A 16,799-nucleotide genomic window follows, 5' to 3' on the forward strand; every position below is an offset into this window, starting at 1 on the left:
TCATAGTTAAGTTTATCAAGTTGAGCATATTGCCCTTTCCTATTTTAATATTAAAAAAAAGGTAAATTCACTGATTACCTGAGCCATCAGTTTGTTGGCCAAGGCCAACGGAGGCTAGAGTGCAAGACTGCAAAAAGGTAAAGATTCAAGTGATTACAGAATAATTAAAGGGCACGTACTCCAAACCTCCCTCAGCATTGTTTGAATCCTCTGAGGCAGTTCCCCTGTGATTATGGTTCCATTCCTTTTGTGTTGCTTGGTTTCCCTTGGGCTGCAGTATTTCTAGGTGAGAGGGCAGACCTGCTTAACATGTTGTCTGCCGGACAAGTTATGCTGAGTTCTAAAACGTGTTTTGAACACTCCTCCACCTGATTCCTCCTACCTTTCAGGATGTGAGAATCTGCAGCATTGTCACACTCATTCTGCTGAGCCAAGTTAATATTCACAACTTAAAACTCTGACTTGTTGGAATTTTCTTATTCCAAAACAGTCCATAAATATAAACCCATGGACCCTGTCTCTCAAAGTAAATACTTTGTATCCCAAAGGTGTTACCTGGCTCGCTGACAACTGCAGCAGTGAATCTGTCAAAGAGCATACTGTACATTGAATTACACACCGCATTTCATTATTTCCCGAAGACACACTGTTGCATAACTTGATGAATTCAGGCTGAATGACAAAGAAAGAGCTTTGCCTGTTTTTGGCAGCAGCTTGGATTCGCCAATAGCAAAGTCTTCCATTGCACAGAGCGCCTCTTCACTTTCCAACCACTGATACACAAGTTCATGAGGCCGTGCCAGGAGTGACCGATAACATCCTGGAATGTTCAGTTGCAGCGCGGGAATTCGAAATCTGCTCGTCTCCAGCCCATCTCGCGCCAAAGCTTCTTGGTACCATGAAGATAGTTTGTTGCAGGGATACTGGACGCTGTAGCCAGGCATGGGGAGAACAACCTTCAGTTAAAAAAAATAAACACCAGATAATTTCCACTGAAAGACAACCTCTTAATTCGCTCAGCATTTAACAGCATCATTCCCACAATCCTGATTGAGAAGTTATAGAACCTGGGCCTCTGTACCTCCCTCTGCAGTTGGATCCTCGACTTCCTAACCGGAAGACCACAATCTGTGCGGATTGGTGATAACATCTCCTCCTCGCTGACGATCAACACTGGTGCACCTCAGGAATGTGTGCTTAGCCCACTGCCCTACTCTCTATATACACTTGACTGTGTGGCTAGGCATAGCTCAAATACCATGTACAAATATGCTGATGATACAACCATTGTTGGTAGAATCTCAGGTGGTGACGAGAGGGCGTACAGGAGTGAGATATGCCAACTGGTGGAATGGTGCCGCAGCAACAACCTGGCACTCAGCATCAGTAAGACAAAAGAGCTGATTGTGGACCTCAGGAAGGGTAAGACGAAGGAACAGACACCAATCCTCATAGAGGGATCAGAAGTGGAGAGAGTAAGCAGTTTCAAGTTCCTGGGTGTCAAGATCTCCGAAGACCTAACCTGGTCCCAACACATTGATGTAGTTATAAAGAAGGCAAGACAGCAACTATACTTCATTGGGAGTTTGAAGAGATTTGGTATGTCAGCAAATACACTCAAAAACTTTTATAGATGTACCATGGAGAGCATTCTGACAGGCTGCATCACTGTCTGGTATGGTGGGGGGGGGGGGGCACTACCACACAGGACTGAAAGAAGCTGCAGAGGGTCATAAATTTAGTTGACTCCATCTTGGGTACTAGCCTACAAAGTAGCCAGGACATCTTCAGGGAGCAGTATCTCAGAAAGCCAGCGTCCATTATTAAGGACCCCCAGCACCCAGGGCATGCTCTTTTCTCACCGTTGCCATCAGGTAGGAGGTGCAGAAGCCCGAAGGCACACACTCAGCGATTCAGAAACAGCTTCTTCCCCTCTGCCATCCGATTCCTAAATGGCACTGAACCCGTGAACATTATCTTATTTTTTCAACATATATGTTTTTGCACTATTTTTAATCTCCAATATATATACACTGTAATTGATTTTCTTATTTATTTTTTCTTCTATATTAGGTATTGGATTGAACTAGGGCTGCTAAGTTAACAGATTTCACAGCACATGCCTGACAATAAACCTGATTCTGATTCTGTCTGCTGACTATATTCTGGGCACACTCAACCTGTTTAAGTAGCACGAAGCTGCGAATGATTCCATAGGCAGTGTCTGCCTATCCGAATATCTCTCACTGAATGAGGTTCCCCGATCTGCCTGATCAGCTGACACACCATCAGTTATCTTAGCTAAGAATAATTGTTGACATTACATTGCCAGTAATTTCTTTGAGTAAACCTGCAGCATTTTCTGGTCTGCCCGAAGGTGCAGAAATGGTCTGAATACCTGAACTAAATTAGGCGCACAGATGCGGAAATTAGCTCGAGCACACCACTTACAACTGTCCAATTTAAATGGGGGACTGAATCAAGTTATACCAAAAATAGTTTTAGAATTTCAGAAGAATACTACCTTGACTCAGCCATTACAATTCTGAACATCCAAAATAAGGCATCTTATTTACTTCTCCATTTTCCAAACACCAATTAACCACCTTCTTTCAATAATGATCCATTATTACTTCCACATAAGACTGTGAAGACCACAGGAATACATGTGTAATGTTCTCCAAAATGCCCTTCAGTGATGGAGGCATAGGCTTAAGATAAATGACCTACCTGGTCAATGGAGTACGTGCTTGATTCCACATCTTTGGCTGTCACCACATGCACCTGCTGGTGGGAAATAATTCAAATGTAGATTACTTTTCCAAAGATGTCTGTTGAAAATTTACAGTAACAATGGACACTTTTTCTTCAAAAAATCAACTTAGTAAAACCTAATTTTCCCTCTTACTGGAGGAGATAATATTGATTGAACATTACCTGGCAACATTGGGGCTGAGAAAATTTAAATCAAACCCAATAAAAAAATTATTCATGGTTCTGATATCTTTGCCAAGGAAGACATCATCTCTGCATTTGTACTGGCAAGCTCTGTAAAAATTTTGCATATTTCAGTAAGATCATCTCTCTTTCTTCTAAACTCAGCTGAACAGAGGCCCAATATTATGAGGTATCACAGATGTCAATAGATATGAAACCAAAGTTTCAGTCATGTTTTTCATTCCAACCAGAATAGATGTCAGAATGAGCCACTATTGCAGAAAGCAACAGCTTAGACTAAAATGACCAATTTTACTACAGAAGGAATCATCTACAAACTGTAATTCTGTTTAAAATAAATGAGAAATAAAGAAAAACAAGAATTATTATTTCTTCAAATTCTTGGCAGAGCGGTAAAAAGAACCTTCCTTTTGCCACTGTGAGAATTGCAGCCTTTAATGGATTCACACCAGGAAATAACCTTGTAAAGGGAGTGTATTCACAGTGCAAATTGAAAGGGAATTGTGTCTGGTGAATAGCAATATATATTGTTCATAAAAAGCTAAATATCCTTTTGCTCATTCAACAGTGGAAAGAAGTGGATGCTTGGCCGTTCACAAAGGATTCTTGATTTCTTCTGCAGTACATCCATAATGGTCTTATAATCTTATGGTCACGAGGCAGCACAACAATTTACATGAAAAATTCAAAATCGAACACAACACTATTTTTTAAAATCGTTAATTGAACTTACAAGGCTATTTTGAGATGAGTCATCTTGCTCCAGTCTATCACAGGTGACCAGGTCCCCCTCCACAACGTTCATGCGATAGGTTTTCAAGCGGAAGGATGCAGCTTTGTTCCAGATCTTACTGCAATACGAGTGGACGTACAAAATGCGCATGTTGTGTGGCAAACTTAGCCAAGCCCGCGTACAGCCTTCGTGACCATTGCCATAGCGATTCAATGCACGCAGCACCAGTCGCTCTCTTGTTTTGTACTCAGGCATCAGGCCAAGAGTTGCTTTGGCATCCTCTGAAGAAAAGAAAACACTACAGATTCATTGACTCTGCAGCGCCTGAAGGGAGGGAGGAGACTCTAGTGGTAGTTAAACTTTTATGCAGGAAATTCCTCCCATTCTTGTAGAGCTCACACTGCTAAATGCCCATTTCTGCAGAATTAGATTTTGCTTCAAATTAACAGTCAGCAATGAATAAAAGCCTTTTTGTTTGGACATCCCAAAGCACTATATAGACAATGAAGATTAATAGTCCTTAAAACACGGCATATGGCATCAATCTTCCCCTAACCATTATGATCTGACCCACAGGTAGTCTATTTAATGACATCATTGAAGTGATTAATTTGGGTGAGGACAGTGTGGAGAACTTCCCTGCTGTTTCCCAAAACAAGGCCAAGGAACCACATTTCCCCAGGAGGACAAACAGGGCCTTGGTTTAATCTTAAACAGGAGAAATTCTGCAGCTGCTGGAAATCGTCCAGCGTTTTGTGTGTGTTGTGTTGGCTTAATCTGAACGTTTTGTACACCCAAGGCATGTATTTGAAAAAGACAATGAGGCAACAATGAAAATACCTTATTCAAATGTTCATAAATCAAGGAACACTGGTAAAATTATAAATACAATTTGGCTACACATAGATCATTTGTGTGGAGTAAGTTCACTGAGTTACTGTGTCATGGGTGGAGGTGGTAGAGGGGGGAGGAAAGATTGCCTAACTTTATTTTGGTTCCAAAGTGATGAGCATTTTAGGTAAAATAGCTTCAGCTGCAGGAGGCATTTTGACATCTTAAGTGAAAATTCACATCAATATATTTAGAACTGGGCAAAAAGCTATTTCCATGGATGGTGCTTCTGGAATGAAATCATTAACTGCTTTAAAAATTGGTAAAATAAAACATTTTGAAATCTGGAACCAAAGTAGAAACATACAGCTAATTGTTCTTAAAACTCTGAGAAGATTTGTGTGGTGTTCTTGAGAAACAGCCTAATTCAGTGTAGGCCAATTTGAATACTTAAGTGGGTGCACGAGCAGAATCTGTGCAGTGAAATTCTCAACCTCACTAGTAAAAGGAATAGTTCATACCCACAAAATCCTGCAGCTTCTCTGGTGCTGTGCTATGTAAAGGACCTTCATTCATACGGCATTCCTTGTCCTGAATGAGGTCAGTCGCCTCCTATTTCATCAAGTATGTCACGTGTGCCTTGTCTGCTTTGCACACTGGGCCACTTCTAGCCAGTCCTAAGACCCTTCCAGGCAGCCACTGATCTCTCTCGTATCCCAAAGTTTGCTACTCACTGCTCCAAATCCCAACTCCACAGACAAAGAGAGACGCCATCTACTTTTCCTTCCTCATTACAGGGGCAATCAGAGTCAGCAAGGGCATTTGCAAGGCAGGGGCTCTCAAAGTGAAGGCTTTCGTCAATTGCGCTCAAAGCCTTCGTGCCTCACAACCTCCAATCAGGAGCACTTACAGTAGGGTTAATCCCAGGGACCCCACACAAAGAATGCGACTTCAGCAGGTGCAACACCGACCTGCCCAGTTCCTCACACCCCCTCTCATCACTGTCTTGCTCATCCCCTCAGAAGATGGAATGTGTTGTTTGTCCCTTTAAGAGTTGGCCGCAAAGATCGCATCTGCTGGGCTGCTGATAAATGTGAGAACGTGCAACACATCAACAGGCAACTCCACACTGAAACTATTTAGCATCAGCTTCAGTGTGGTATTGCAGAGATGACGGACAGTGCTTTTACTGGTGAACTTCACAACCAGATCTTTATCTGAGTTTGCAGAATAAAAAGGGTTCCGTCTCTTGCAACACCAAAGAGGTGGCATAGAACAGCCCAATCTCGGGGAAACTTGCAGTGAATCTGTCAGCAGAGGTAATGGCGGGGAGGACACAACCCTTTCTCAAATTCCTGGCGCAAGCGCTGAGACCACATTGATTTCAATAGGGATTCCAAGAAGCCAAGGTCCAGCGAACTCAACCCATTGCATCCACTCAGGACATGAGGCTGAGATTGGTGATTCCAGGTGAGAGGCAGCAAGAAAGCCATTGAACAGTGAGAGTAAGCCATTAGTTGGTGAGGTTTGAATTATACTGAATAGCTGAGACACCAGAAGAATCCATGTTCATCCACTTCAACAGTAATCCACTATATTTAAAGCATAAACCAGAAAGCATAGATTTAAGGCCAAAAAAAACAGGTTTTTGAGCGATATCAAATCAAGTTCAATACCAACTTTCACAAAACAAACTGGAAATAATGCTGGGACTACTGAAATTGCCCCTTTTGATAAATGAGATCAGTACAGCATGCAAGAAGACCAAACACATTTTGTTTGCTTAATAAGAAGCAAGCAAAATCTAAAATTAAAATGAATCCTTTGGATTGTGGCTATTGACACTTACCAGTATGAATAAAATGCCTTTTGGCCTTATTAACAGGGTCATTTCCTTCTTCTGGTGTAAAGAATAAATGCAGAGCTTTCACCTAGGTGCAGATGTAAAGGACCAGAAAACAATTCAATAAACAATTACTGCAGCAATAGCATTTCAAATCATCTCGGGTGCTTCTCAGAAATGTAAGATGACATTAATCAAAAAGAAAGACATCAGGATGGGTAACTAAACACTTGGAAATAACTAAAATGAAAGTATGACTAAGGAATTGGAGAGTACTGGAGAGGCATGGAGGGAATTCCAAGCTGAGGGATCTCAAGAGCTGAAAGGATCTGTGCAGCAATAATACTGAGAAACCCAGAGACAGCAACCCAGGAGGAATTTAAAGACAAAACAAGGAATTTTAAAAGGGAATCCAATCAGCAAACACAGAGCTGACTGATGAACAGAATTTGGTGTAGTTAAGGCAGCAGACCTTAGGTGAGTTACCACTTTAAATGTTTGGCTTTTAAGCTTAAAAAGGATGATGCCCAATATGGCCGGAAGTATTTTTTTTAAATAGAAGTAATGTTGAGGTGAACAACAATATTTTGCATGCGAGGTAACATTATAGTAACTCAACTAAACCAAGTGTTTTCCAAAACTGTGTATAGTGGTCTTGTTAAAGGACACTTGTACAAGAAACCTGATTGCAGTTTCAACCCAGATGCATTTTCCAATGATCAGTTATCCACTGCGCAGAAAACTGTTATAACATAACCAGAATTAAACTCTGCTCCATACAAAACAATGGGAATTAAACAAGTCTACCTGTTGCCTTAAAAGTCAATAAAATAAACTTCAAAGGCTGAACTATTAAAACAACAGGTCGTCCACATAATCATTTTAGATAGAATTTTTTTAAAATTCAGTCCTCATACAAGGAGAACATTTGTTGTCCTTCCTAGTATTCATAAGAATTAAGAAATAGGAGCCGGAGTTGGCCATCTGGCCCATCAAGCCTGCCCCGCCATTCAATAAGGTCATGGCTGATCTATTCGTAAACTCAGCTCCATCTACCTGTCTTTTCACCATAACCCTTAATTCCCCTACTATGTAAAATCTATCTAACTGTATCTTAAATATATTTAGATACTAACTATCTTTTAGATCTTAAAAAGATCTTCCCTGGGCAGAGAATTCCACAGATTCACCACTCTCTGGGAAGAATAGTTTCTCCTCATCTCCGTCCTAAATCTTCTCCCCGGAATCTTTAGGCAATGTCCCCTAGTTCTAGTCTCACTTGCCAAAGGAAACAACTTTCCTACTTCTATCTTATCTATCCCTTTCAAAATTTTGTGTTTCTGTCAGATCCCCTCTTATTCTTCTGAATTCCAGAGAGTACAGTCCCAGGTGACTCAATCTCTCCTCATAAGCTAACCCCTTCATCTCTGGAATCAAACTGGTAAACCTCCTCTGCACTGCCTCCAAAGCCAGTATATCCTTTCTCAAGTATGGAGACCAGAACCGCACACAGTACTCCAGGTGCAGCCTCACCAGTACCCTGGTGATTAGAAATTTAAAACTTAACCAACATTCCTGGGAAAAATCTCTCACTCCTATTTCCAGTGCCTCTTATGATCACTGTGTTGGCACATGCCCTAGTGGGCAAGGTGTCAGACTAGTAACCTGAAGGTCACTGGTTCGAGCCTCAGCTGAGGCAGTGTGTTTGTGTCCTTGAGCAAGGCACTTAACAACACATTGCTCTGCGACGTCACCGGTGCCAAGCTGCATGGGTCCTAGTGCCCTTCCCTTGGACATCGGTGGCGTGGAGAGGGGAAGGCCTGCGGCTTGCAACTGCCGGTCTCCCATACAACCCTGCCCAGGCCTACGCCCTGGAAAACTCCGAGACCGACGGATGCCACCACTATGATCACTGCCTTCCATATTTGCCTCTGTCATTAGAATGAATCAACATCTCAGGAACTGAAAAAAACATTGAATAAATGGAAACTTTCTTTAACTTCTACGCCAACTACAAGATTGGGCACCACAGTCAGTGTAGCTGTCTCACAACTCCAGAGATCTAGGTGTGGTTCTCAATCGTGTGAAGTTTGCGCATTCTCCTTGTGACCATGTGGATCTCCTCTGGGTGCTCTAGTTTCCTTCCACAACCCAGACACCTAGACATTAGGTTTACAGGCTTAAGTAAAATTAAGCCCTATACGGGTGGCAGGTGGGAGAATCAAGGGGTACTAATAGTCATGTGTGAGAGAAAGGCTTAAAAGGAATTCAATTTGATAAATGGGATTAGTCAGGGAGACAACATAGACTCAAAGGGCCAAACAGCCTTCTGCATAGTAAGGAAACATGAACATTTATAATTTGGTAACATTTGCTTCAACATTAAGTGGTGGAAGAATCAAGTATTCATGAAATAAATGGTTGCATCTCTAGTAAAGAAATCCTAGGTTTGTGATTCTGAGCATTACTGTTTGTCTCAAAGCTCCTTCACTCAATTTCAATCTCCATATAAAATAACAAGATTATTCAAAGCCAAGCGACACTGCAAGAAGCACCGCCCAGGCGAAAAAGTATATAGCTTAAATACTCAAATGCTCCAAACCGATCTATACTCAGCAGGTCAAGCAGCATCTATGGTAATGAAAAAACAGTCGACATTTCGGGGCTGAGACCCTGCTTCAGGTCCTGACGAAGGGTCTTAACCCAAGGTATCAACCGTTTATTTATTTCTATAGATGCTGCCTGACCTGCTGAGCTCTCAATATTTAGCCCCAGTTTTAGGCCAACTTTTGCTGCTATGAAATGGTATTGATAACAGCCCGATGTTCTTAAGCCTCAGTCCTCTGAAAGATTACTTCAGCATGCCTGTACTCCGGAAAGTCTTAAAGCACTCACGTTGTACAAGGTCTTACCAAGTTCTGCTTGAGGAGAGCTAAACCGATCTGATCTGTTTGAACGTTCTGTCCCAGGCCAAACCTCTGAGGCCCGTAGTAGTTCACAAATCCTTTCTCCTGCAGCAGAAAGAATTTACTCCCCATTTAACAGGAATACATTACCGTCAGTACTAATGAGAGATTATTAATAGGAATGAGGCGAATAAAAATTATCCATGTAATAATTTGTCATTAAGATAAACGAACATGTCATTCTTATCACTGAACAGCTGTAACCAAGAACCAAGCATTTAAGATCTGTATCTCCACTAGAATAGAGGAACTAAATGAACTTTTATTAAATTAACTTTTTTAAAAATATAGATTGCCCATGTCCATGTTAAAGGATAATAAACAATGCTATATCCAGTGTAAATAGGGCACTTTGTAAGGTTTGGTGGAACAGTACCTCATCATCTATTGACTCCAGGCTATCCTTTCCAGCCCATCTCATGGAGATAATAAAGGGATGGGCACCTTCAAGCATTGCTAAAACTCCAGACCCAAACAGAGCATCGCAGCCAATTCAGGCCAGTCAAGAGATGAACAGCACAAGCTCTGTATTAAAATTGCTCGTATGCTGCCTGACCACAGGCATTATGCCAGAGGACCGAAACGCTGCCAATGTGGTCCTACTGCCAAAGCCCGAAGGTACAAACTCAGCGAATCAGGAACAGCTTCTTCTACCCTACCATCCGATTCCTAAATGGACTCTTCCTCACTTCTATTATTTCTGTTTTTGCACTACTTTTAATTTAACTAATTTCATATACATACATATATACATACAGACACACATTATATATAATATATACATACACACACACACATATACATACACTTACTGTAATTGATTTATATTTTTTCCATATGATCATCTATCTCATTGTACTGCTGCCACTAAGTTAACAAATTTCATGCCATGTGCCGGTGATATTAAACCCAATTCTGATTCTGCTAGGAAAAATAGATAGGCCAAATAATCTATTGTTAAGAACAGGCCAATTAATCTGACATTGACAGTGTAAGTTTGTTGAAAAGGAATGCTGAAGGATCGTGTAAATGAGGATTAAGATCCTGGCCCATCAAGGGTAGTCAGCATACGTTTGTTAAAGGGAGGTCAGGGTCTGACTAACAACTTTATTGATGAGCTAACAAGAAATGTCAATGAGGATGGCGCCAGTAAACAACAATTCCTCAGGAGACATCTTCCAGATACACAACCTCTTTAATTATTTCACTTTTTCTATGCGTCCTGCTTGTTCTTTTTGCCTTAATTCTGTTTTGGAGACTGTTGGAGCCTGTGACATGCAGTTTGGAGTTCGATCAGGTGATCTGGCACTCTGCTGTCCCTGGAGAGGACCGCGAGCACTGGGTGCCTCGTGCAGAAGACCAGAGACTGGGTGCGGGGCCACGATCAACACCATTTCAAAATGTCAAGGAAGATTGAAGCATCAAGGTGAATGCGGAGGTCAGTGGTTGTTCTCCACTGAGGCCATGGGTCAGTGGAGTTCAGAAGGCCATGGGTCAGCGGAGTTCAGAAGATCATGGGTCAACACAGCTCAGAAGGCCATGGGTCAACGGTGTTCGGAAGGCCATGGGCCAACAGAGTTCGGAAGGCCATGGGCCAACAGCGTTCGGAAAGCCATGGGTCAACAGCGTTCGGAAGGCCATGGGCCAACAGCGTTCGGAAGGCCATGGGTCAACAGCGTTCAGAAGGCCATGGGTCAACGGCGTTCGGAAGGCCATGGGTCAACAGAGTTCGGAAGGCCATGGGTCAACAGAGTTCAGAAGGCCATGGGTCAACGGCGTTCGGAAGGCCATGGGTCAACAGAGTTCGGAAGGCCATGGGTCAACAGAGTTCAGAAGGCCATGGGTCAACGGCGTTCGGAAGGCCATGGGTCAACAGAGTTCGGAAGGCCATGGGTCAATAGCATTCAGAAGGCCATGGGTCAACGGTGTTTGGAAGGCCATGGGTCAACGGTGTTCAGAAGGCCATGGGTCAACAGCGTTCAGAAGGCCATGGGCCAACAGCGTTCGGAAGGCCATGGGTCAGCGGAGTTCAGAAGATCATGGGTCAACAGTGTTTGGAAGGTCATGGGTCAACAGAGTTCAGAAGGCCATGGGTCAACAGCGTTCGGAAGGCCATGGGTCAACAGCGTTCAGAAGGCCATGGGTCAACAGTGTTCGGAAGCCCATGGGTCAACGGTGTTCGTAAGGTCATGGGTCGGCAGTGTGACAGTTGGAAGGCTGCAGGTCGACGTCGCAACTATTGTTCTTCACAAAAGGACTGAGCTTGAGTGGCCATTCTGGCAGGCGGATGTCTCAAAATTCTGAGATTTATGTGATTATTGATATACTGTAGTTAATATTGCGCTCCTTCAGTTTTCTGTGTTTTTCTTGTTGTCATTGGTGATTTGGGGTTCGGATGGGTGATTTCTGGGGCTTTTTGTGCGAGGAAGGGGTGAAGGTTTGTTTGGAAGTTTTGTTTTTCCTTTTTGTGCAGGGGTGGGTTTGATGTCTTTTCTTTCAGCAACCCCCCCCCCCCCCCATGGCTTTTCTGTAGTTCATGGCTATCTGGAGAAGACGAATGTCAGAGTTACACATGCATACTTTGACAATAAAATGTACCCATAGATCTTGGCAAGATGCTTGTGGATTAATCTACCTTGTAGGATTTTGTCAGCGAGAAAACCCTTCGGACTCAAAGGAAAGGAGAAGAGTTGACAGGAAGACTCATTCAGTGGCAGAAATCAAAGGGTAATCTGGTGCCAGAATGTGTGGCCCCCAGCACACCCTCAGCTGTATTGTTAACACAAATGATGGATTTCACTGTATTTTTTGTACAATAAACTTGATCCTTGTTAAGAATTCTTGTGACAGAGCTGCTGTACTTGTGGCTTTTACACAGCTCAGTGCAGAGATCCTTGTTTTTGTGGTCTAACATAATGCGGATTTAAATAACTAAAACACTTGCTGATGGTAATTAATTGGTGGCATTGTCCTAGATTAGAGGAAGATGTTGGTGGACTGATTGGATGGACATGAGGTTGTCAAATGAGTTTCATCTAGGCAGACAATGCTTTTGGGAAGGGTAAATAAGACAAGGAATTAGGAGAGACAGGCAAGAAGGAAAAGGAGGTGGGGTGGCTATGTTAATAAAGCAAGAAATCGCTGCAATAAAGCGAAATGATACAGGCTCAAAGGATCAGGATAATGAAACAATTTGGGTAGAAATAAGAAATAGTAAAGGGAAAAAAGCCGTGGTGGGAGTAGTCTATAGGCCTCCAAACAGCTGCAACTCAGTTGGTCGGAGCATAAATCAGGAAATAGTTGGGGCTTGTAATAAGGGAACAGCTATAATTATGGGGGATTTTAACTTTCATATTGACTGGACTAATCAAGTCGGACACGGCAGCCTTGAAGAAGAGTTTATTCAGGATGGGTTCCTTGAACAATACGTTACTGAGCCGACAAGGGGGCAAGCAGTCTTAGATCTGGTCCTGTGTAATGAGTCAGGACTAATAAAAAATGTCCTAGTGAAGGATCCCCTTGGAATGAGTGACCATAAAATGGTCGAATTCCATATTCAATTAGAGGATGAGATGGTTGGATCTCAAACAAGCGGACTGAGCTTAAATAAAGGAGACTATGATGGTATGAGAGCGGAATTGCTTAAGATGGATTGGGAAAATAGATTAAAGGGTAGATCGGTACTTGATCAGTGGTGTATATTTAAGGAGTTATTTTACAACTATCAAGAAGAATATATTCCACTGAAGAAAAAAGGGTGTAAAAGAAAAAATAGTTATCCGTGGCTAAGTAAATAAATAAAGCAAAGTATACGACTAAAAAGAAAGTTATATAAGGTAGCTAAATCTAGTGGGAAGATTGAAGATCGAGAAGCTTTTAAAGATCAGCAGCAAATAACAAAAAGATTGATTAAGAAGGGGAAGATAGATAATGAAAGTAAATTGGCGAAAAACATAAAAGTAGATAGTAAGAGTTTTTATAGTTACATAAAAAGAAAAAGGGTGGCTAAAGCAAATGTTGGTCCCCTAGAAGATGAGACCAGGAAATTAATGGTAGGGGACATGAAGATGGCGGAAACGCTGAACAAATATTTTGTATCAGTTTTTACAGTAGAGGACACTCAAAATATCCCAACACTGGATAAACAGGGGGCTCTAGGGGGAGAGAAGCTAACTACGATTCAAATCACCAAGGAAATGGTACTTGATAAATTAATGGGACTGAAGGTGGATAAATCCCCTGGACCGGATGGCTTGCATCCTAGGGTCTTAAGGGAAGTGGCGGTCGGGATTGTGGATGCATTAGTGATAATTTTTCAAAACTCGCTGGACTCGGCAATGGTCCCGGCAGATTGGAAAAATGCTAATGTAACTCCTTTATTTAAAAAGGGCAATAGACAGAAGGCTGGGAATTATAGGCCAGTTAGCCTAACATCTGTGGTTGGCAAAATGTTGGAATCGATAATTAAGGAAACAGTAACAGGGCATTTGGATAAATATAGCTTAATAGGACAAAGTCAGCATGGCTTTACAAAAGGGAAGTCATGTTTGACAAATTTGTTGGAGTTCTTTGAGGACATAACATATAGGGTAGATAAAGGGGAACCAGTGGATGTGGTCTATTTGGACTTCCAAAAGGCCATTTGACAAGGTGCCACACCAAAGATTATTACTTAAAGTAAAAATCATGGGATTGGGGATAATATTCTGGCATGGGTGGAGGATTGGCTTTCTAACAGAAAACGGAGAGTTGGGATAAATGGTTTATTCTCAGACTGGCAGTTGGTGACTAGTGGTGTTCCGCAGGGGTCGGTGTTGGGACCCCAACTCTTTACAATCTATATTAATGATTTGGAGAAAGGGACTAAGTGCAACGTCTCGAAGTTTGCTGATGACACAAAGATGGGAGGGAGTGTAATGAGTGTGGAGGACATTGAAACCCTGCAGGGGGACATAGATAGGCTGAGTGATTGGGCAGACATTTGGCAGATGAAATATAATACTGACAAGTGTGAGGTCTTGCACTTTGGCAGGAAAAATAATAGAGCAAGTTATTATCTAAATGGAGAGAAACTGGAAAGTGCTTCTGTGCAAAGGGATCTGGGGGTCCTGGTGCAGGAAACACAAAAAGTTAGTATGCAAGTGCAGCAGGTGGTCAAGAAGGCCAATGGAATGCTGGCTTTTATTGCTAGGAGGATGGAGTATAAGAACAGGGAGGTTTTACTGCAGTTGTACCAGGTATTGGTGAGACCACACCTGGAGTACTGCGTGCAGTTCTGGTGTCCATATTTAAGAAAGGACTTACTGGCTCTCGAGGCAGTGCAGAGAAGGTTCACTAGGTTAATTCCGGGGATGGGTGGGTTGATGTATGATGAGAGGTTGAGTAGAGTGGGACTCTACTCATTGGAGTTCCGAAGAATGAGAGGCGATCTTATTGAAACATATAAGATTGTGAAGGGGCTTGATCGGGTGGATGCGGGGAGAATGTTCCCAATGATGGGTGAAACTAGGACTGGGGGGCATAATCTTAAAATAAGGGGATGCCATTCCAGGACTGAGATGAGGAGAAATTTCTTCACTCAGAGAGTAGTGGGGCTGTGGAATTGACTGCCCCAGAGAGCTGTGAAAGCTACTACACTCAATAAATTCAAAACAGAGATAGACATTTTCCTGGATAAAAATGGCATTAGGGGATACGGTGAGCGAGCAGGTAAGTGGACGTGAGGCTAGGTTTAGATCAGCCATGTGATCTCCTGGGCCAGTTTTCGATAGCCTGGATGGTTCGGAGAGGAATTTTCCAGATTTTTTCTCCTCAATTGGCAAATCATTTTTTTTCCCTCAGGTGATCACATGGGTTTGGGCGGGATGAATAATAAAATAAAATGGGCGGCATGGTGCCCTGTTGGTTGACACTGTTGCCTTGTGGGATTCGGTGAAAACTAGAGTTAAGATTGGATCAGCTATGATCTTGTTGAATGGCGGAGCAGGCTTGAGGGGCCGATTGGCCTACTCCTGCTCCTATCTCTTATGTTCTTATGTTGAAATATACAACGAACAGGAGAATACTAACATTTGTAAAGGGCCAAAGACACCTTGGGACTGCACATGTGCAGATCTGTGAAAACAACAGGAGAGGTAAATAAGGTTGTTAAAATGTACAGGGACACTTGATCTTTCTTGGTTGTGTTACAACATGGGAGCAGGGAGTCAAAGCTTTAGCTAAGCCACAGTCTGAGCATTGGACAGAGCGTGGTCACCACACTACAGGAAGGACACAAGATTAATGTGGAGTGAAGAAGAAATCTGCACATGTTGTTGGGCTGGAGAATTGTTGTTAAGAAGAGCAACATGAAGATTGGGGCCATTCTTTGGAGCAAGGGAGAATGAGAGGAAATTTAACTAAACTTTGTAATATCAGGTGGTCCTAGACACTGAGGATCCATTTCCCTCAGTAGAGATTTCAGTAATTAGTGGAAATTAGACTAAAATCAATTGGACACCAATTACAGCTGAGGTGAGGATTGATCACCTCAGTGAGTAATGGGAATATGAAATTCAGTGCCTGGTTAGCGGAGACAGAAGCTCTCATATTTTTTGAAAAAATACCTGAGTGATCGCTTGAAGAGCCATTATCTGCAAAGCTATGAAATAGTAGCTGATCAGTTGATTTAACTTTGACAATGGTGGGCATGGACAGGATGAGCCGAATAGCCTCCCTCTGCACTGAAACTTCAACAATTCCATGTGTTGTATCAATTGGGAAGTCAGATTCATCACTATCAGTCAACCAAGCCCACCCAAGGACAAAGGGCAGAAGATTACACATTTACCAAACATTTGCTTACACACATTTCCGGACTGAGTCAATACGCCAATCTCCCCTTTCTCTTCTCTGTGTTTACCCTCAGTGCAATAAAGGCTACACCTTTCAAAGGGACCTTACCTTGATATTCTCAATGGCATCAAACACCCTTTCAGTCAGACTTGCTTCAGGATCATCTTCCAGGTACTTGCTGACATTTCTTATGATGATACTAAAATGGTTTCCTTTCAACTGCCCAACTTGCAAGTGCTGGGTTGCAGGGTGCAGGTTATATATTTTCAAATCTTTGTTTTGGATCGATGACTGAACTGCTTTTAACCTTGACAATAAACAAAAATGGGTGTATAAGGCTAAAGAGGATCAAGCTACAAGTGAGAACATTCATCTTTATTTTCTACACAAAAAGTTGGAAAACTTTAAGTAACAGAAGTTCAACCACTGGCTTCTGGTAGGGTTTCCTCACTTCCTTGTCTAAAGCTAAATGTCCACAAACAAATGAGGCACTCTACCATGAAGAGAACAAAGATACAGAGACAAAGTAGCTTTAGCAGTTTTAGTTGTGTGACCTCAAGAGCTAGGTTACTGTAAATTTCTATCTATTGAGTCAGAAGCTTTCTAGGAATGTCTCATTCCAGGAACTTGAACA

General features: G+C 42.3%; 1 protein-coding gene across 3 annotated transcripts in view; it reads right to left on the bottom strand.

The window, feature by feature from the left end:
* pus7l (pseudouridine synthase 7 like) overlaps positions 1-16,799 on the bottom strand; it is a 62,441-nt gene that overhangs the window by 17,652 nt on the left and 27,990 nt on the right. For 2 of the 3 annotated variants that reach the window (XM_059977845.1, XM_059977844.1), the window contains exons 5-10: positions 16,274-16,472; positions 9,278-9,376; positions 6,372-6,453; positions 3,692-3,972; positions 2,731-2,787; positions 556-956 (exon numbers count right to left, since the gene is read on the bottom strand). In XM_059977845.1, the coding sequence (XP_059833828.1) occupies positions 612-956; positions 2,731-2,787; positions 3,692-3,972; positions 6,372-6,453; positions 9,278-9,376; positions 16,274-16,472 (1,063 nt within the window). In that variant the 3' untranslated portion in view covers positions 556-611. The remainder of the gene's footprint in view (positions 1-555; positions 957-2,730; positions 2,788-3,691; positions 3,973-6,371; positions 6,454-9,277; positions 9,377-16,273; positions 16,473-16,799) is intronic. The other variant, XM_059977846.1, reaches the window with a different exon arrangement.

This window comes from Hypanus sabinus, chromosome 8 (genome assembly GCF_030144855.1).
Source record: "Hypanus sabinus isolate sHypSab1 chromosome 8, sHypSab1.hap1, whole genome shotgun sequence".
Classification (NCBI taxonomy): Eukaryota; Metazoa; Chordata; class Chondrichthyes; order Myliobatiformes; family Dasyatidae; genus Hypanus; species Hypanus sabinus.